General features: G+C 51.7%; 1 protein-coding gene across 1 annotated transcript; it reads right to left on the bottom strand.

The window, feature by feature from the left end:
* Window positions 1-4,108: 4,108 nt before the first annotated feature.
* Window positions 4,109-15,042, bottom strand: LOC131582051 (uncharacterized). The gene is made up of 5 exons (XM_058844848.1): window positions 13,026-15,042; window positions 5,943-6,041; window positions 5,400-5,507; window positions 4,700-5,116; window positions 4,109-4,248 (listed from the first exon to the last, which is right to left on the bottom strand). Exons 1-4 carry the CDS (start codon window positions 13,366-13,368, stop codon window positions 4,986-4,988), a joined length of 681 nt encoding a protein of 226 aa, XP_058700831.1. The 5' UTR covers window positions 13,369-15,042; the 3' UTR covers window positions 4,109-4,248; window positions 4,700-4,985.
* Between the last annotated feature and the right edge of the window lie 6,892 nt (window positions 15,043-21,934).

Below are 21,934 nucleotides of genomic sequence, written 5' to 3'. Positions count from 1 at the left end.
GAACCTTCAGAGCACCGACTCCTGCCGGGCTCTGCAAGATCAGGCGTCATGGGCTGAGCTGGCAGCACGCTGCATACGGCCAGGACGTTCTCTGTTTGTCCCTGAGCTGGGGCCTGCAGGCACCTTGCCATCCCTTGGCACAGGCTGTGCCTTCCAACAGAGCCCAGAAGGCCGGGAGCAGAGCCCGGGGACAGCACAGCTGCTTGGGCAGTGGCTTCTTCCTGGGACACAGGCCAAAGCCATCCCTGAGCAGCCACAGCCACCACTGACCGTCCCTTCCTCGTGACAGCTCCCCCAGCCCAAGGGGACAGAGCCAGGCCCTGTCAGGACACACTGGAGCCCTGGCCTCCTCCTCTGCCCTTTCCCCGCCATGGACACCCGATGCAGCCGCTCCCAGGGTGTTTTGGGACGTGTCTCGTATGGAGGGGCCCCAGCAGGACTACTCAGCCTGGCTGAGCCTGGCACAGCAGTATACCTTCTGTGGCACTGACTGGTATGTCCTTTTTTCTCGTCCCTTCCATGGCACACACATTTGAGTGGCCCAACTGCAGTGAAAATGAAATCTAAACGGAAGAATTTTTTATTTTTTTATTTTTATTATGGCCTAGTAGGTGGGGAAAACATGCGAAGTTATAAAGCTCTTTGAAGAGATTTAGCCAGCACCCAGCAGCATAAAAATCAAAAGAGCAAAGGATGAGGTGGGCATGGGAAGAATATTCAGCCCTTCCTATTGAAGGGAAAACAGTAAGAAGTGTTATTTGTAGCCAAGAGCACGCTGTTGGTGGCCCAAGGCCTGCTGTGGCTGGCCCACTTTCAGTCCTAGCTGGAGCAGGGCGGCCGGCTCGGGAGGGGAGGAGGTGGGGGGATCTCGGGGGAAATAGGGATCACAGCCGGGCTGGGGGACCGTGGGGGAGGCAGGGAGTGCTGGTGCTCTTCTTTGCAAGGCAACTCCTGCTTCTGAGACCCTGAAGGAGCACAGTAAAACCAGACAGTCTCTAAGCTTCCGGTGGACGAGGGAGAGTGGCACATTCTTCGCCAGGCTGCTGGAGCGGAAGAGCTGTTCCTGTGGAGAGAAGAGGTGGCTGAGGCCCCCAGCTGCCGCTGGCACCCAGGGCCCCTCCTGCACAGCAGGGCCCAGAGCGGCCAAGGCTCCCCAGCACGGCTGCAGCTGCTGGCCCAGCTTGGCCCAGCTGGAGAGCTGCCCCTCAAGAGCCCGGCGAGCAGGGCATGGCTCTGGGCAGGGTCCCTGGCCTGGAGCAGGTCTCAGAGCGCTTCTTCCTTTCAAGGGTAATCTCGTTCCCGCTCTTCCTCCTGCCCACCTTGCTTTGCCTCTGCCTGCTGCTCCTGGGGCTGCTCTTGGCCAGGCAGCCTCCGTGGGAGCCAGCATTGGCTGCAGCACAAGCGGGCTCCCCAGGACAAGGCCCAGCAGTTAGGAGGGCAATGAAAGGCCTGGGCAGCAGCAGAACTCTCAGCGGAATTCTGTGGACTACCATTGACTACAAACAAGTGCACAGCAGCATGACTATGCGTCAGGCTACCAGTGCTGTGGGCGGAGTTTGAAGACAACTCTGGAGAAAAATCAACAAATTACCGTCTGATCTTGTACACTTTCCGGATCCCAAAAAAGCCGCATATCAGCACAAGTTGCACAGTGAGGACAGTCAACACTGCGTCTATGACGCAGGATTTGCGCACGTCCCGCGGGCCGACAATTCTTGAGAGGCGCACTGGATCCTTAACATTGACTCCTGTTTCTGTCATAACATCTGTGAGTGACGCTGCTCTTGGCCGCACAGGAGCTCCGGGCTAGCTCTATGGTGCAACTCCGGCACGGGCAGTCGCCAGGAGTGGGGAACTGCAGGGGAAAGGCAATCCCACTGCAGAACCTTCAGAGCACCGACTCCTGCCGGGCTCTGCAAGATCAGGCGTCATGGGCTGAGCTGGCAGCACGCTGCATACGGCCAGGACGTTCTCTGTTTGTCCCTGAGCTGGGGCCTGCAGGCACCTTGCCATCCCTTGGCACAGGCTGTGCCTTCCAACAGAGCCCAGAAGGCCGGGAGCAGAGCCCGGGGACAGCACAGCTGCTTGGGCAGTGGCTTCTTCCTGGGACACAGGCCAAAGCCATCCCTGAGCAGCCACAGCCACCACTGACCGTCCCTTCCTCGTGACAGCTCCCCCAGCCCAAGGGGACAGAGCCAGGCCCTGTCAGGACACACTGGAGCCCTGGCCTCCTCCTCTGCCCTTTCCCCGCCATGGACACCCGATGCAGCCGCTCCCAGGGTGTTTCGGGACGTGTCTCGTATGGAGGGGACTCAGCCTGGCTGAGCCTGGCACAGCAATATACCTTCTGTGGCACTGTCAGGTACATCCTCCTTTCTCGTCCCTTCTGTGGCACACACATTTGAGTGGCCCAACTGCAGTGAAAAAGAAACCTAAACAGAAGAAATTTTTTTTGTTTTTTTAATTTTAATTTTTTTTGCCTAGTAGGTGGGGTAAAACCTACAGAGTTACGAAGGTTTTGAAGATATTCAGCCAGCACTCAGCAGTGTGAAAATCAAAAGAGCAAAGGAAGGGACAGGGCATGGGAAGAATGTTCAGCCCTTCCTATTGAAGGGAAAACAGTAAGAAAACTACCTCTGGTTGTTACCCATAGGCAACAAGTGTTATTTGTAGCCAAGAGCACGCTGTTGGTGGCCCAAGGCCTGCTGTGGCTGGCCCACTTTCAGTCCTAGCTGGAGCAGGGCGGCCAGCTCGGGAGGGGAGGAGGTGGGGGATCTCAGGGGAAATAGGGATCACAGCTGGGCTGGGGGACCGTGGGGGAGGCAGGGAGTGCTGGTTTGCTGCTTTCCAGGGTGACTCCTGCTTCTGAGACCCTGAATGAGCACAGTAAAACCAGACAGTCTCTAAGCTTCCTGTGGATGATGGAGAGTGCACATTCTTCGCCAGGATGCTGGAGCTACAGAAGGGTTCCTGTGGAGAGAAGAGGTGGCTGAGGCCCCCAGCTGCCGCTGGCACCCAGGGCCCCTCCTGCACAGCAGGGCCCAGAGCGGCCAAGGCTCCCCAGCACGGCTGCAGCTGCTGGCCCAGCTTGGCCCAGCTGGAGAGCTGCCCCTCAAGAGCCCGGCGAGCAGGGCATGGCTCTGGGCAGGGTCCCTGGCCTGGAGCAGGTCTCAGAGCGCTTCTTCCTTTCAAGGGCAATCTCGTTCCCGCTCTTCCTCCTGCCCACCTTGCTTTGCCTCTGCCTGCTGCTCCTGGGGCTGCTCTTGGCCAGGCAGCCTCCGTGGGAGCCAGCATTGGCTGCAGCACAAGCGGGCTCCCCAGGACAAGGCCCAGCAGTTAGGAGGGCAATGAAAGGCCTGGGCAGCAGCAGAACTCTCAGCGGAATTCTGTGGACTACCATTGACTACAAACAAGTGCACAGCAGCATGACTATGCGTCAGGCTACCAGTGCTGTGGGCAGAGTTTGAAGACAACTCTGGAGAAAAATCAACAAATTACCGTCTGATCTTGTACACTTTCCGGATCCCAAAAAAGCCGCATATCAGCACAAGTTGCACAGTGAGGACGGTCAACACTGCGTCTATGACGCAGGATTTCCGCACGTCCCGCGGGCCGACAATTCTTGAGAGGCGCACTGGATCCTTAACATTGATTCCTGTTTCTGTGATAACATCTGTGGGGGCAATGGGCAGCGTTGAGCCCAAGCTGTGCTCCACTGCTGAGCTGGCAGCACGCTGCATACGGCCAGGACGTTCTCTGTTTGCCCCTGTGCTGGGGCCTGCAGGCACCTTGCCATCCCTTGGCACAGGCTTTGCCCCCCAACAGAGCCCAGAAGGCCGGGAGCAGAGCCCAGGGACAGCGCAGCTGCTTGGGCAGTGGCTTCTTCCTGGGACACAGGCCAAAGCCATCCCTGAGCAGCCACAGCCACCACTGACCGTCCCTTCCTCGTGACAGCTCCCCCAGCCCAAGGGGACAGAGCCAGGCCCTGTCAGGACACACTGGAGCCCTGGCCTCCTCCTCTGCCCTTTCCCCGCCATGGACACCCGATGCAGCCGCTCCCAGGGTGTTTCGGGACGTGTCTCGTATGGAGGGGCCCCAGCAGGACTACTCAGCCTGGCTGAGCCTGGCACAGCAGTATACCTTCTGTAGCACTGTCTGGTATCTCCTCCCTTTGTGTAGAGGCAACTGGCATGAAGCCCTGGCATTCTCCAGGAATTTCTGCCTTCTGCAAAGACTTTTGGTCCATCTCTGGAGAAAGGAAGAGGCACAGCTGAATCAGATGGAACTACTGGCCCTCATGGAGGTGGCTTCTTCAGGAAGTAATACTTGTCAAAGACATATCCATGTCTTGGTCATGATTGCTTGATCAGGGAATGTCCAAGGCTCTTTGTGCTGACACAAGACTCTCCCTCCTCCTGAAGCTGCCCATCTTGATTTACCCTGAGACTGAGAAATTGCAGGGGATCTCAGAGTGTGCATGGCCAAGGTGCAGTTTGGGCTCCCTGTCCACTGATGCCAAATGCCTTCCTGCAGAGGCTGGGGAGAAGCTGCAGCCAGGCCAGGCTGGGGAAACAGCCCTGCAGGCCGTGAAAGCAGCAGTGGGGCAGCCAGGCTGCCATGGATCCCTTCTCTCTGTGCCAGGCACAGCGTGTCCAGATGTGCAGAGAAAGGCCCCAGCTGCTGAGAGAAATGCACCCACCACGGCGTCTGTCCAGATCACTCAGCATCACATCCATGTGTTTCGATGTCTCCAGGGACTTGATATCTTCTGTAGGTTTGTTCCTCCCTCTAGGAGGACCTTAACAGAAAGTATTTCCATTTCAGATGAACGTGTCCCACAAACCAGGGCTCAGCCTGTGGGGTCAGCAGGGACACACTACTCACCCCTGCGATGGGAGCCGAGCTTGCGTTCAGGCGTCAGGAAAGTAGCTGGAAAAGTCCTCTCTGCAGACACACCTGTAACTCAACAGCCACAGAAGCATCTGTCACCTGTTTCTTGGCAGGTTGTCAATGATTATGCTCTGAGCAGAAGTTGAAAACTTACCTGCAGAACCTCCTAATGGTTCCAAACCATCTTCCATCCCAGCTGCTGGAGAAGCTGTCTCAGCACCCTCATCTAGAAGGGAGCACAGATCAGAACCATTCCAATGTGTGCTGAGATCGACTTCTGCCTTTGGGAACTGGGCACTGCAAGGGGTTTGGGTAATGCTGTGGGAGCCAGATGTCAATGGACATGACCAAAGCTGCAGAGGGACCTGGGGAGCTCTGGGCTGGCTCCTGGTCACTCTCAACACCCTTTCCATGCTCTGTGCAACATCCTTGAAGGGCAGGCACTGCCAAGCAGCAGAGATGGCAGCTCAAGCCTCAGCAGGGCTCAGGCCCAGGGACACAGCAATTACCTCCTGGGACTGTGCCTGGTATGGCCTCCCTTCCTTCTGCAGAGGCTGCCCACGTGCCACTGTTTCCTTCGGGAAACACTGCCTTCAGCAAAGCCATTTTCTTCATCTCTGGAGAAAGGAAGAGGCACAGATGGATAAGACAGAACCGTTCCCCTTCCAGGGAGGTGGCATCATCATGCGACAATAGTGGTCAAAACCATGGATAAAGATTAGGAAATCATATCAACGTTTGGGATTAGCTAGGACCTTTCCTCCTCCAAACAGCACCTACACCTAAACTACCCTGAGACTGGGAAATTGCAGGGGATCTCAGGGTGTGCATGAACCGTGCTGCTGTTTGGGCTCCCTTTCAGCTGATGCCAGATGCCTTCCTGCAGAGGCTGGGAAGAAGCTGCAGCCAGGCCAGGCTGGGGAAACAGCCCTGCAGGCCGTGAAAGCAGCAGTGGGGCAGCCAGGCTGCCATGGATCCCTTCCTGCTGTGCCGGGGACAGCGTGTCCAGATGTGCAGAGAAAGGCCCCAGCTGCTGAGGGAATTACACCCACCACGGCGTGTCTCCAGATCACTCAACATCTTGTCCAGAAGTCGGGATGCCTCCAGGGATTTCTCGTCTTCTATGTTTTGGTTCGTCCATGTAGGAGGACCTGAATGGAAAGCAGTTCCATTTCTCCTTCAGTCTGGAGGAGCATGAAGTGCATCAGGGTGACTGCTACCGTCCAAGGCATTCCGTCATCTCTGCCTTCCCCTCAGGAGCAGGGGCAGGAGGACCACGTGCCTGGAGTGGCCCCACACTGGGATGGAAGGAGCCACATGCATGGACAGTCAGGGCAGAAAGGAAACCCTGGAGCTGCCAGCAGCTCTGACCTGAACACCAGGCAGGGCCAGGGCTTGACAGCAGCAGCAGAAGCAGCTCAGGTTCCCTGGGGCTGGCAAAGGAGCCATGCAAGGCACGGCCCTAGGGCACAGCTCCAGGCCTGGCCCCTTCCCTCTGCTCTTCTCCATGGCTGCACAGAGCACACTGAAGGAGACACTGGCATTGCACATGGGAAGAAGATTGACAGCTAAAAGCTCCTTCCTCCCAAGCACAGCCATGCTGTGGGATCACTCAGGGCTCCAAAAGGGAGCATTGAAAGGTTTCCACAATCCATCAATCTTCAGACTCTTAAGGGAAATGGCACATGAGTGAGCTCTTGCCACATTGACTCTTGATTATTCTGCAATGAAAGGGACATTGAGAACTTACCTCCAGCATCTGGCAAGGTCTTCAAACCACCATTTACCAGCACTTCTAGATAATCCATTTCATGATCCCAATCTAGAAGGGATCACAGATCAGAACCATTTCCATGGTGCCCTCAGTGGAGCCTTGTCCACTTCTATCCAGCAGGAAAAGGGATGCATTATATCAGGCAAAAGTTGTCAGGCAAAGTAGGCCGGTGCCACCATGCTCCCTTTGTTAGCCAAGCCTAAGCACCCCCAGTGTTTCTGGTTCCTTAACTAATTTCTCCCTGCCTCCTCTCTAGCACAAGCTAGACAAGAGCATGACACAGTCCAGTTTGACAAGTAAGGCTTGTGAAAGACTGAATGATTCCACTAAATTAAAAACCCAGTGTGCTTGAAAGCTGACCTTCTGTTCACTCAGGCCTCCTCACCTCTGTAGATGAGGTGACTTTATGCTGTTGCTTTGTGGCTTTTAAGTGGTCTTTGATAGAGATGAGGAAGCGTTAAACTCATTCCAATGAGCTGCCCAAAGCAGTGACTTTAGTCTCTCTTTGGCTGGGAAGTAGCACCCCGGCCTGGTTGAACACAGGCAGCAGCACGAGCAGGGCTCCTCCAGCAGCAGGGACACGCCACGATCCAGGAGAGGACCGTGGCACCAGAGGGGACCGTGGCACCAGCCATGCCCAAGGTCTGAACAGGGTGGCAAAGTCAGGTGGTGCTACCAGGCTGCATGAACAGCCCAGGCAAGGCGTGGTGAGAAGGCAGCTCTGGGGGCTGTCCAAGGAGTCCTGTCAAGAACAAATGATTCTAATATTCTCTCTGGGATAAAAAAGGAGAAATCTCTTGAGTGAACGGTGCTAATAATTATTTGCTGACATATGGTGAGGTTTCTCTACAAATGGGCTTTGATGGGAAATTTCTGACCACATTTGGTTTTGCTGTTGAAGTCGAGCACCTGAGTAGCATTGGTGAGGAATAGAGAATTGTTTGTAGCTCAGTATTTTCTCTGTAAATATAAGGAGAAGCCTTACATTTTAGCACAGGAGGAAGGTAAGGCAAAGCTTTAAAAGCTTTCCCCTCCGGAAGGGACACACATGCAGAGGAGTCTGTGAGGAGAAGTCCCCTCAGCCACTGCCAGGCTGTGTTTGCCTCCTCTGCAGGCTCAGGATTCTGGGAGCTACACGAGCCTCAGCTGCCACTGTATTTTCCTCTGAATGTTTCTTGCTGGGCAGTACACAGGGAGAATATTTTGTGCCAGATTCTCCTCTGGGCTTTGAGGTGAATCTCAGTAATTCTGTTGATTTGCATGTCCAGATGAACTTTTTGTAGATAGGAAGGAAAAGGGAAATGAAAAATGAATTGCTCCAAATTTGAGTGGCCCAATCACTCTAAAAATGAAATATAAATTGAAATTTTTTTTAATTTTTTTTTTTTATGGCCTAGTAGGTGGGGAAAACATGCGAAGTTATAAAGCTCTTTGAAGAGATTCAGCCAGCAGCCGGCAGCATAAAAATCAAAAGAGCAAAAGATGAGGTGGGCATGGGAAGAATATTCAGCCCTTCCTATTGAAGGGAAAACAGAAAGAAAACTGCCTCTGTATGGGTTGTTACCCATAGGCAACAAGTGTTATTTGTAGCCAAGAGCAAGCTATTGGTGGCCCAAGGCCTACCGTGGCTGGCCCACTTTCAGTCCTAGCTGGACCAGGGCGGCCGGCTCGGGAGGGGAGGAGGTGGGGGGATCTCGGGGGAAATAGGGATCACAGGTGGGCTGGGGGACCGTGGGGGAGGCAGGGAGTGCTGGTGCTCTTCTTTGCAAGGCAACTCCTGCTTCTGAGACCCTGAAGGAGCACAGTAAAACCAGACAGTCTCTAAGCTTCCGGTGGACGAGGGAGAGTGGCACATTCTTCGCCAGGCTGCTGGAGCGGAAGAGCTGTTCCTGTGGAGAGAAGAGGTGGCTGAGGCCCCCAGCTGCCGCTGGCACCCAGGGCCCCTCCTGCACAGCAGGGCCCAGAGCGGCCAAGGCTCCCCAGCACGGCTGCAGCTGCTGGCCCAGCTTGGCCCAGCTGGAGAGCTGCCCCTCAAGAGCCCGGCGAGCAGGGCATGGCTCTGGGCAGGGTCCCTGGCCTGGAGCAGGCCCCAGAGCGCCTCTTCCTTTCAAGGGCAATCTCGTTCCCGCTCTTCCTCCTGCCCACCTTGCTTTGCCTCTGCCTGCTGCTCCTGGGGCTGCTCTTGGCCAGGCAGCCTCCGTGGGAGCCAGCATTGGCTGCAGCACAAGCGGGCTCCCCAGGACAAGGCCCAGCAGTTAGGAGGGCAATGAAAGGCCTGGGCAGCAGCAGAACTCTCAGCAGAATTCTGTGGACTACCATTGACTACAAGCAAGTGCACAGCAGCATGACTATGCGTCAGGCTACCAGTGCTGTGTGCAGAGTTTTAAGACAACTCTGGAGAAAAATCAACAAATTACCTCCTGATCTTGTACACTTTCCGGATCCCAAAATAACAGCATATAAGTACAAGCTGAACAGTGAGGACTGTCATTACTGTGTCTCTCACACAGGATTTGCGCACGTCCCGCGGGCCAACAATTCTTGATAGGCGCACTGGATTCTTAATATCAACTCCTGTTTCTGTGATAACATCTGTGGGGGCAATGGGCAGCGTTGAGCCCAAGCTGTGCTCCACTGCTGAGCTGGCAGCACGCTGCATACGGCCAGGACGTTCTCTGTTTGCCCCTGAGCTGGGGCCTGCAGGCACCTTGCCATCCCTTGGCACAGGCTGTGCCACCCAACAGAGCCCAGAAGGCCGGGAGCAGAGCCCAGGGACAGCGCAGCTGCTTGGGCAGTGGCTTCTTCCTGGGACACAGGCCAAAGCCATCCCTGAGCAGCCACAGCCACCACTGACCCTCCCTTTCCCGTGACAGCTCCCCCAGCCCAAGGGGACAGAGCCAGGCCCTGTCAGGACACACTGGAGCCCTGGCCTCCTCCTCTGCCCTTTCCCCGCCATGGACACCTGATGCAGCCGCTCCCAGGGTGTTTCGGGACGTGTCTCGTATGGAGGGGCCCCAGCAGGATTACTCAGCCTGGCTGAGCCTGGCACAGCAATATACCTTCTGTAGCACTGTCTGGTATCTCCTCCCTTTGTGTAGAGGCACCTGGCATGAAGCCCTTCCATTCTCCAGGAAGTTCTGCTTCCTGCAAAGGCTTTTGGTACATCTCTGGAGAAAGGAAGAGGCACAGCTGAATCAGATGGAACTACTGGCCCTCATGGAGGTGGCTTCTTCAGGAAGTAATACTTGTCAAAGACATATCCATGTCTTGGTCATGATTGCTTGATCAGGAAAAGTCCAGGGCTCTTTGGGCTGACACAAGATTCTCCCTCCTCCTGAAGCTGCCCCTCTTGATTTACCCTGAGACTGAAAAATTGCAGGGGATCTCAGGGTGTGCACGGCCAAGGTGCAGTTTGGGCTCCCTGTCCACTGATGCCAAATGCCTTCCTGCAGAGGCTGGGGAGAAGCTGCAGCCAGGCCAGGCTGGGGAAACAGCCCTGCAGGCCGTGAAAGCAGCAGTGGGGCAGCCAGGCTGCCATGGATCCCTTCTCTCTGTGCCAGGCACAGCGTGTCCAGATGTGCAGAGAAAGGCCCCAGCTGCTGAGAGGAATGCACCTACCACGGTGTCTGTCCAGATCACTCAGCATCTCATCCATGTGTTTCGATGTCTCCAGGGACTTGATATCTTCTGTAGGTTTGTTCCTCCCTCTAGGAGGACCTTAACAGAAAGTATTTCCATTTCAGATGAACGTGTCCCACAAACCAGGGCTCAGCCTGTGGGGTCAGCAGGGACACACTACTCACCCCTGCGATGGGAGCCGAGCTTGCGTTCAGGCGTCAGGAAAGGAACTGGGAAAGTCCTCTCTGCAGACACACCTGTAACTCAACAGCCACAGAAGCAGCTGTCACCTGTTTCTTGGCAGGTTGTCAATGATTATGCTCTGAGCAGAAGTTGAAAACTTACCTGCAGAACCTCCTAATGGTTCCAAACCATCTTCCATCCCAGCTGCTGGAGAAGCTGTCTCAGCACCCTCATCTAGAAGGGAGCACAGATCAGAACCATTCCAGTGTGTGCCGAGATCAACTTCTGCCTTTGGGATCTGGGCACTGCAAGGGGTTTGGGTAATGCTGTGGGAGCCAGATGTCAATGGACATGGCTCTTGCCACATTGACACTGATTATTCCATGCAGAGAGAGACACTGAAAACTTGCCTCCAGTATCTGGCAAAGTCTTCAAACCACCACTGACCAGCATTTTCATGTACTCCATGTCTCGATCCCAATCTAGAAGGAATCACAGATCAGAACCATTTCTATGGTGTGCTGGTATCCACTTCAGACTTAGGGAACAGGTCACTGCAAGGGTTTCGGTAAGGCCATGGGAGCCCCATGTCAATGGACATGGCCAGTACTGCAGAGGGGCCTGGGGAAGTCTGGGCTGGCTCCTGGTCACTCTCAACCCCTTTTCCATGCTCTGTGCAACATCCCTGAAGGGCAGGCACTGCCAAGCAGCAGAGATGGCAGCTCAAGCCTCAGCAGGGCTCAGGCCCAGGGACACAGCAATTACCTCCTGGGACTGTGCCTGGCATGGCCTCCCTTCCTGCAGCAGAGGCTGCCCATGAGCCACTGTTTCCTCTGGGAAACACTGCCTTCAGCACAGCCTTTTGGTTCATCTCTGGAAAAAGAAAGTTTTACAAACGGATCAGATGGAACCGTCTCAGAGATAGGAGGTGGCATCTTCAGGAGGGAATGCTTGTCAAAGTCATGGATAAGGATCATGAAATCATATCAACTTTTGGGATTGGTCAGGACCCATCCTTCTCGAAACAGCTGTCATTTCTGGTCAACCCTGAGAGTGGGAAATTGCAGGGGTTCTCAGGGTGTGCATGGCCCGTGGTGCACTTTGGGCTCCCTGTCAGCTGATGCCAAATGCCTTCCTGCAAAGGCTGGGGAGAAGCTGCAGCCAGGCCAGGCTGGGAGACAGCCCTGCAGGCCATGAAAGCAGCAGCAAGGCAGTGAGGCTGCCATGGATCCCTTCCTGCTGTGCCAGGCACGGCGTGTCCAGATGTGCAGAGAAAGCCCCCGGCTGCTGAGTCTCAGGAGGAGGCTGAGGGACATGGACCCACCTTGTCCTCCTTGCATTTCCTTCAGCATTTGCTGCATGGTATTAGACGGTTCACGGGGTTTCTTGTGTCCAGTAGCTTTGTTCCTTCCTGTTGGAGGACCTTAGAGGAAAATTTCCCAGGAATGGATTCCACAAAATCATTGCTCAGGCTCTGGGGTCAGCAGGGACACACTACTCACCCCTGTGATGAGAGCGGGGCTTGGGTGCAGCATCCAGAAAAGGAGCTGGGAAAATTCCCCCTGCAGACACACCTGTAACTCAGCAGCCACAGAAGCTTCTGTCATCTCTGATATCAGGATGACTTTTGGGCTCTGAGCTGGCAGCATTCCCAGGGGGAAAGGCCTTGACCTACCCTCACCATCTCCCAGAGGCTCAGTCTTGGACATGAGTTGGGAAGCCAGATCACCTTCACCAAGAGGCTTGGCTGCAAGGAAAGGTAGGACAGAACAGCTCCCATGACTCTGTCGGAGATCGTCAGGCTCCCTGGAGCTGGCAAAGGAGCCATGCAAAGCACAGCCCCGGGGCACAGCTCCGGGCCTGGCCCCTTCCCTCTCTGCTCTTCTCCGTGGCTGCACAGAGCACATGGACGCACTGGCATTGCACATGGGAAGAAGACTCATAAGACAGCTAAATGCTCCTTCCTCCCACCCACAGCCATGCTGTGGGATCACTCAGGGCTCCCAAAGGGAGCATAGAATGGCTTCCAGAATCCATCAACCTTCAAACTCTTACGGGAAATGGCACATGGCTGCACTTTTACACATTGACACTGATTATTCTGTGCTGAAGGGGACATTGAGAACTTGCCTCCACCATCTGGAAAGGTCTCCCAACCACCATTTACCAGCTTTTTTATATACTCCTTGTCACGGTCCCAATCTAGAAGGAAGCAGAGATCAGAACCATTCCATGGTGTGCTGGGATCCCCTTCTGCCTTAGGGAACTGGGCACTGCAAGTGGGTTGGGTAAGGCCATGGGAGCCACGTGTCAATGGACATGGCCAAAGCTGGAGAGGGGCCCAGGGAACTCTGGCTGGCTCCGATCTCTCTCCCCCCTCTTTGCAGGCCCTGTGCAACATCACTGGTCAGGCCTCAACAGGACCAGCCCGGGGCCTCTGGGGACTCTCTCCCTCCCACAGAGGAAACCTTCCATAAAGCCCTGCGGAAAACCATCCCAAACACTGCTGAGGGAGAAGGGAGCACCGTCCCGGGAAAGGGGAGCCAGGCCGCCTGCTCACCTGCTCGCCATGCTCGCTGTGGAGCAGCCTGGGCAGCCCTGTCAGGCAGGGCCGCTGCCAGGAGGAGCAGGAGGAAGAAGCGCAGAGCAAGGGCCATGATGCCTTGCCCTCTGCCAGTCCTGCAGCTCTTGCTGCCACCACTGTCCTGACACCGCTGTTCAAATGTCAGCACCACTGCTGCTGCCGCTGCTGCCGTCGCCGCTGCTGCTGCAACAGTCGTAGTCAAGGACTGACTGCTCCGTCCTTGTGGTGTTGTGCAAGAACAGGGCTCTGGGACCTCTGTGACCTCAGAGCCTGTTGTGACCTCAGCCTGCTGTGACCCCAGTGCCTGCTGTGACTTCATGGCCACTGTGGAATTGTGTGGGGAGTAGGATCTGCCTCCTTCAGGAGGCAGCTCATCCTGCTCAGCAGCTCTGTCCAAGGGCTATGACAGGGTTCCAGCCCATCTGATCTCACAGGCTGGGGATGAAGGGATGGAGAGCAGCCCTGCTGAGAAGGACTTGTGGCTGCTGCTAGATGAGAGGCTGGGCATGAGCCAGCCATGTGCCTTCACAGAAGGGTGCCCAGCAGCTTGAAGGACGAGATTCCATCACCCTTCTGCTCTGCTGCGAGCCCTCCTGGAGTACTGCATCCACCTCTGGGCACCCAGCACAGGAAGGACATGGTCATGTTGGAGCTAATCCAGAGGAGGGACAAAATGCTCTGAGGGCTGGAGCCCCTCTGCTTTGGAGACAGGCTGGGATAGCTGGGGGTGTTCAGCCTGGAAGAGAGAAGGCTCCACAGAGACCTGACTGCTACCTTTCAGAACCTTAAGAAAGCTTGTAAAAAAGACGGGACAGATTTTTTAGTAGGGCCTGTTGTGACAAGACTGAGGAGGAATGTTTTTAATCTAAATGATGGTAGATTCAGCCTAGGCATAAGAAAGCCATTTTTTACACTGTGGGTTTTAAAAGCCTGGCACAGGTTGCTCAGAGAGGTGGGCATCCATCCCTGCTTACATTCAAGGTCATGCACTCAGCAACCTGATCTAAAGGTGTCCCTGCTCACTGCAGGGCATTGGACTAGATGGCCTTTAAATGTCCCTTGCAAGCCAAGCCGTTCTGTGTTCCTGTGCAAAGCAGTGCTGGAATAACGCTGGGGTGATGATGCTGGCACCTGTGTTTTGGTAGTTGTGCCATTTAGCTATTGGCCAAGAGAGGATTGATGGGCTGGCCAGTGAAGTCTGCAAAGAGCAGTGTGCTCAAGGAGAAACAGGAGAGGAACATGGCTTCCAGTTCAGAGAAATGCCAGCATTTTGCTGCCCATTCCTTGTTAAGCAATAAAGGAATGTCCTGAAGATGCCTTCAAACTGGGTGCACTATTGGCTCTATCAGTACTTGTGTTCTGTCAAACAGCTAAGCTGTTACAGCTTCTTGCCCCATTTATCACTGGATAAAACCCAAATACTGCATTGCTCCATGTCTACTTTCTTCCAAGTAACGGCAGATTTTGTTCATTCTGGAGTGGGACATAATCATCTATTGACAAGCAAATTCTTTTTGCCATTCACACTGAAACATGTACTTTGAAGAATGTGAGATACTAGAAAAGCTAAGGCGTTAATTAAAATTAATTTTTGTTAAATCTAATAAAAAAACCTAATCCTTGTTAAATTTAATAGGGAGGCGCTACTGGATTTAGGAGCTAATCATTAGCCAATAACTAATTGTCTGTCAATCTTATGTTTGTTCAGCTGGGCTTTTAATGGGAAACGTGAAATCTTGTAAGGAACTTCAAGGACGTAAGACAATTGCAAATCAGAAACCACTTGGAAACATGAAACTAGGAGCATGGCCAGGGGTTCATTTGCCACTTTGTATTGAAGAGGTAGAAAGGTCAGAATGAGGAAGAGCCATATCCTTTCCTCCCTTGTATGACCACTCTCCATAACGAGACCACTGACTCATTTCAAGGAAGAAACTGCGCATGCTTAATTGATTTTTCTTAATTAGCATAGGAAGCAGGGAGTGGGTGGTAACTGGGTTGTGAATATGTATTTGTATTCAATATCTTGGTAAATAAAAAGTTTGTAATTGCCTGTATTTGGGGCCGTGTGAATTAAGGGGTGACCCTGCACATCAGTCCAGCGCTGCCAATAAACATACATTTTTTAACCCTAATCAGTTAAAGAGTCTTGGTTCATTATAGTTGGATACTGATACAAGATCATATCCATATTTTGGTAAATCATTTTGGCGACTGCGACAGGACTCTGCTGTCTAGAGCCGAGGGGCCAGCAGGGGTCTGGGACCCCCTTGGGCCCACCCAGATATTTCTGGGAGAAGGGGGCTCCTGTGTCCTCACTGACACTCTGGAGAAAGACTAGGAACTGCCAGGACTATGGACAGTAAATGTATGTTTAAAATTGAAACAGGTACCTCTGAAGTGGTGTAAGGCATATGCAAGGTTAAAAGGCTGTTGGTAAATAGTAAAGAGACCTCTTTACGTGCAACAAATGCCTCTGTGGCTTTGCTTTGATATTTCCACAGAAAAATTGGTTTTAAGAGTTTGAGCTCTTAAGTTAAGGGCAAGAAGTGCACCATAAGCTGCCAGTGGTTTGTGTTTTAAGTAGTGCCAGGAGCGGCACTGGGGGTTAACAGTTAGTTTTTTGAAGTGAAACGGTGGTGACAACAGGATTGATGGTTTGTTGTGTTTTGGGCCAGTGGTGGTCCCTGTTTTGTTTAATTTGTGATTAAAAAACGGCTTGATAAGTCACAGTTTGTGGTAATGATTATAGGTTTGGGGACAGGAAAGGTCCTGGTGAGAGCTATAAAGGTTGATTTTGGGTTGTGTTTTTAGCTGAGAGGGGCTTGGCAGAGTGATTTATGTTATTAGTGAGAGAGGCTCAGCAGAGGTGATCTATAGCAACTGGTGGGCTGTTGGGCTGGTAGTTTTGAAGAGGGAGAGGCTTGGAACCAGGAGAGGCTCGAGTGACAGAGCCAGCATTGTGTGTGTGTGAGCCCTGAAAGGTGAGCAAAAGTGTGTGTTTGAGACATGCTATCGGCACGGGGCGAGTGGGGAGTCCCTGTCTACGGTTCCACTCCGGATGACCGCGAGCGGCTAGAAAAGGATGAAGCGGTTGGGTTGTATGTTTGATTGCATGAGACCCCATTAATAAAAACTCCCCTTTTCCTTGTGGTTTGCGTTGTGATAAATGTTTTTGAGGAGACACCACCATTTATTGACAAGAGTTATAACTGTAGACTGTATGCCTAGAGATCAGGAGGGGCGTTGGAGAGCTAGAGAAAAGGAATTTTTTTGTCTAAAGAAAGGTTGTGGTTGTAGCTCTTTGGATTGTGTTTCACTGTGTAGCTTGTCAAGAATCTTGGCTTCGATGAGTATTTAGGTGGAGGATCCCCAAGCAGGGACTCTGTTGTTTTTGTAGCACAAAAGAGAATAAAGCCATCCAGATAGCAATAAAAATCTTGCTAGTAACTGGTAGAGTGACCCGTGGCAGCAGTGAGATATTTGAGTTATTAGAGAACGGAGTTTCAGGGACCCTAAAGAAACCAATTGAAATTCTTAGGGTTGAGTGTGCCCAAGATAATTGGGTACCTGAATATTACAAAGTGAAACTCTGAAGTTGGGATAAAGAAACGTTAGGAGAACAAGAATTTCTGGGATGGGAGCAAATGAGAGTAAAGGAATTCCTAAGCGTAGTCCTTTAGGATGTATTTTAGCACATTGGAAAGAACTAGTGGGATATGGTTGTACAGAAGCCAAGAGGGAGCTTGTTAAGTTCTGTATGCAATGGTGGCCATATATAGGCTGGATGGGGGTGTGAGGTGGCCAGTAAATGGTACGCTGGACTATGAAACTTGATTGCAGTTAATGCTTTTCCTCTGGCGTGAGCAGAAGTGGCTGGAAGTGACTTATGCTGATATGTTTTTCAGCCTTTGTGGCCAGCCCGAGTGGCAGAGGGATTGTGGGATTAGACCACTGTCTGATCCCTTGGTATTAGCCCTGGAGAAAGATAACAAAGCTAAAGAGGGAAAGTCTAAACTGAGTTGTAGAACATGCTCAATAAATCAAAGATGTACTCACCCTGATAAAGCATACCAAACAGAGCTTTTGGAACGGGAAACAGCAAGCTTGTTAAGACCACCTCTTAGAAGATTAGAGAGAGGGGGGGTGGAAGAGGAAGCAGGCTCAGAACCACCATTGCTTAGCAGTGACAGTGAGGATGAGGAGCCTGGACCTTCCTCATCAAATACCAAAACTACTAGGTCTCCCCCACCAAGCCCCGTAGCTTCCAGGACCTGAAAGCAGGTTAAAGAGGTTATACAAGCACCTCTGAGAGAAGCAATGACCCCTGAGGGAACGACAAGATTAGTCAAGATTCCCTTTTCTACAATGGATTTGGAGGTTTGGGAAAAGACTGCTGAGAGTTATCAGAGTGATCCAGTAGGCATTGCTAAGAAACTGAGGTTTATGGTTAAGCAGCATTCACCAGATTGGGGAGATTTACAGCTATTGCTCAATGCCCTGACAGAGACAGAAAAACTATTGGTATTAAAGGTAGCTAAAGACCTAGCTGAAGATGATTGTAGGACAATGTTGTAATGCAGTTAGGAAAAATGGTATGACCCAAAGAATGTACCCCCGAAAATACAGAATTTTAAGTTTCTTTCCCTTATCTCTTTCTCCCCAGTTCCCCTTACTGGTTGTGTGAATGTAAACCACCCTCTTCCCCCTGCCTTGAAAAAGGGGTGCTTATCGGTACCTCTTCCTCTTTCCCTCCTGCTCTTCTCCGTGGGACCCCAAGAAATAAAGCTGCACTTGCATCTCAGCTAAGGGAAAGAGCCTTGTTTTTAGGTTCTTCTTTTCTAAGCTAAAACTATCTCCTCTGTCTCCCTGGCTGCTGCTGGGCAGATAGTGGTGACAGAGAGGCAGGGGACATAGAAATTATAGCAGATGATGTCTGTGATAATGGGGCTCTGCATGTTTACCTGTAATCTATCCACTGTGTGTAAGTTCTGTTTTCCTTGTTAAGTCACATCATCTGGCAAGGCTGTTTTTCTGTCCAAAAAAAAACACTGCAGTGGAAAAGGAGGACAGATTGGAAAATATTAAAAGTGAGAGCTAAAAATAATATGTTGTTTGGTCGGTTTGCTGTTTCCTTGTGGATTTTTTGTCTGTCTTTGAAAGCACCTCCTTGGATGTTGATGCAGGCAAGAAGTCCTTTGTAAAGGGCTGTCTTTGCAAAAAACCTGCCACTTCTGTGATGCCAGACAGAAACAGCTTCCCTTGGGCTGCAGCTGTAAGGCTTGAAAATGTGTTCCAGAAACTCGAGATATGACAGAGTCTGATTAACACAATTTAATGTCATCAAGTGCAAGATATAAGTTAACCAATAAAATAATCCAAGTATTTCTATGGCAAGCAGCAGGAAAGGGCTGTGCATTGGAATGACAGGAAACAGCCCCAGAGTGCATGATGGACAAGTTTCCCAGCCAAAGCAGACCAGAAGCACTGGGAGCACAAAGGGACACACCCAGGAGGCCCAGCAGCTCCTTGCTGAGGGCCCATTTCAGGTAAGGACTGGCACTCAGAATATGAAATCAATTAAAAATAAAAGGGTGGGGGCAGGCAGCAGTGAGGTGGCCTCAAAGTTTCAGCTCTGCACTCTGCTTTTGTCACCAATATTCTCCTAGTTCCTGCGCTTGTTTTCCTAGAGAATTTTTAGCCAACAGAGCTTCCAGTCCCTTTGATCAAATCAGTCTTAAGAGCAGTTTGAGGCTGTGTCAGTCATTTAGATGTGAGCACTGACAGGGCTCCAGGCAACAAAAGAACATTAACTGCAGGCCACCCATACAGCGTTTCATATTAATGAGCACAAAGCCTTTGTTTTTGCAAACAGAGGGATGTTGGGGGCACTTTTGCACCATCATGTCGAGGTACAAGGCTCTGGATCTACACGGCACTGTGGTAAGGAGAGGAATACAGGTGGGGACAATCCAGGCTGTTAGCGGTGCCCCCACCCCTTCATTAGGGACATCACAATTGCTTTTTGAGCTCCTAAAGCAGCTGGTGAACAGCTGTTCTTCTTTTCTCACCCCCTGCACACTGACAGGCAAGTTGAACAGAAAATCTGACCCTCCCTCTATAATCTCTGAGCACCAAAGCAAAGAACGAACCTCAAAAGCAAACTAACATAAAAAATAAGCTTTTGCCCAGGCTGATTTTTTAAAGAGCTTTCTAAGATTGACTAAGCCAGTGCTAACACCATTAATCCCAACAAATATTTTTACTTCCAAAAGTATTGTGCTGAATGAAGTGTCACACATTGTGTGCCTTGCACAAAGCATGGGACGGCTGCTGCCATGCACCGGTGGGTGCAGGGTCAGACCCTTTACCTTCAGAACCAGCCCTGCCTTCCTGAGGGACAGAAATTCATCTGTCAGGATCCCTTGGAGCTTCTGGAGATGCTCTTGGCTCACCTGTGGCTAATTGGGCTTCTGTGGAGAACTTTGAGCTTGGTTCCAGCACATGGGGTCTGCAGAATCTAAGCAGCATCTTTGTGGGGCTGAGAGGAATGACGCATTTGCCTTTACAAACAAGCCGTGGGTCTGCTGGTAGATAAAACTAGCATTGAGATATAAAAGAAACAGTGGGAAGATTCCACTGATTGATTAATAGAAAAAAGATATTTGCCTTTAGAAACAAACTGTAAGTTTGCTGATGAATAAAACTGGATATTGAATGAGGAAAGAAACAATGGCAAAAAACCATAAATACTATAAGAATTAAAAATTAAGAGGGAACATTAGAGGGGAATCTTAGGTATCAGGCACTCTGGGAAGTCTGTACCTCTCAAGTACCTCAGCCAATGGGGAAAGAGAGAGGGATGTGTCACCAGGAAATTAGGATATAAAGGAGGCTGCATCCTCCAAAAATTGGAGAGACCCCTGGGGAATGCCCCATGGCCTCTGTATTCGAATAAAGTAAAAGGACTCCTCTGTCTCCATTTTGGACATAAACCTCTGGTGTTTGTGGATTATTTTCCTGACAAAATAGCAGCTCTGTCTGGGATATTTCCACCATCCAGGGCGGCGGGCAGTGAGCGCAGCTGAAGGCGCCTCATCCAGTTTTGGTGGTCAGCTGCCCTTGGTGGTGGCCAGCACCGGGCGATCGATTGGGCTCCCGAGACCGTCCAGGAGACAGACGAGAGGTGGACCAGGGGGGTCCATGAAGAGACCACAGGGAAGGACCACTGAAAATCTCACTGGTGAGTAAAATGGGATCTTTGGGGAGCAAACCTGAGAGTGCACCCATGGAGGGTAGCACAGGTAAATCTGAGAGGGCACCCATGGAGGGTTGCAAAGGTAAAGCTGGGAAGGGCCCCCAGCAAAAGGAATGACAGTCCCATAATAGCCTCCAAAAATCCCTTGGGGAGAATGCTGAGCTCTTGGGACAGATTATGCATTCACCCGGAGGTAACTGGGGAGATAATGGTAAAATATTCTTATTTTGTGTGGCCAGAATTTAAATTGCCAAAGAGGCTTATATGGCCACCTTATAAGACAAATGGAATTTGTTTGTGTCGAATTTTGTGGAACTAGGTAGAGGAGAATTGGAAAAGATAGATTGAAAGGGAATGTAGATTGATACGGTTTTGACAAGCAGCAGGAGAAATCTATGTGTTAAGAAAAAGAGGAGGAAGAGGAAAACAGTGAAGATTAGGATGTTTTTCAGCACCTTCCCCTGTCTTGTAACCCAGTGTTGCCAGCTGCAGGTCCCCTGTATCCTCAACTTCCAGAGCAAAGGGATCAGGGAAATGCTGTTCCTATGGTCCCACCTGCAAATAATAATGGTGTAGTGAGAGGGGAGCAGCATATCATATCATATCATCCCCTAGAACTAGAAGAGGAGCTCAGTTTAGGACATTAGAAGCCCCCCAGACCCAAAGACAGGGGTACACCAGATGCCACTCGGCCAAGTTCCTTTGGGAGGTCAGGGGGGAGGGTTTGGCTTTGTAATTGTAGCACTTAGCACCCAGGATATAAGAGGATTGAAAAAAGAATTACACTCATATTAAGATGATCCCATTGGGGTGGGGGAAAGATAGAGGAAGATTTGGGAAACATGGATTATACAGAGAAAGACTGAGATTTTCTTCTGGGGGTTTTGTTTGGGTCATCAGAGAACTGAACAATTTTGCAGAAAGCTCGGCAGCTGTGGGAAGATGGACATCCACAAGCAGTGGAGGGGGGCTGCACCTAATGCACCTACAGTGGATGATGCCAACCCCCAGGCAGAGCCCCAGTGGGACTGTGATAGATTGGCATTTAAGAAAACAAAGAGAAACACCTAAAGAAGTTAAAACTGCTGGAGGCTGACGGGAGTTTTTCTCCTAGCCAATAACTGGCCTTTTCTGAGAATTGACAGAAGTTTTGACTATTTAAAAGTGAGATCAACCTGTGAACACCACCTTTAGACCTAAGCCTGGGAATTTCTGGCTCTCTTTGTTCTTTGTTTCTGGCTGTGAACGGTAAGAGAGCTCTAGCTGGTTCCCATCCCCTGCCCAGCCCATGCAGCCCCAGCAGGGGCTGGGCTGGGCCTGCCACGGCTCCCGGCCGGGAGATGGGACCTGCGGGGTTTCTCCCGAGCCCAGGCTGGGCCGAGCTCTGCTGCAGCCTCCTGGGAAGCCTCTGGAGTGGCTGAAGTTTTTCCCAGGGGGGTCCCTGGCTCTAGGTGCCGCTGAGCTGAAACCGGGCAGCATCAACACCTGCGGCTTGAGCAAGATTTTAACCCTTTTACCACCCAGATGAGACTTGCAGATTTAATCCTTTTTCCAGGAAGAAGGCAAGAAAGAGTAATCAACAGGTAAAGAGACAACATAAACTATCAAAGACAGTGAAGAAAGGAAT

Source organism: Poecile atricapillus, chromosome 9 (genome assembly GCF_030490865.1).
Source record: "Poecile atricapillus isolate bPoeAtr1 chromosome 9, bPoeAtr1.hap1, whole genome shotgun sequence".
Classification (NCBI taxonomy): Eukaryota; Metazoa; Chordata; class Aves; order Passeriformes; family Paridae; genus Poecile; species Poecile atricapillus.
Note: the sequence above shows the minus strand (reverse complement) of the source record. Positions and strands in the feature narration are given on the sequence as shown.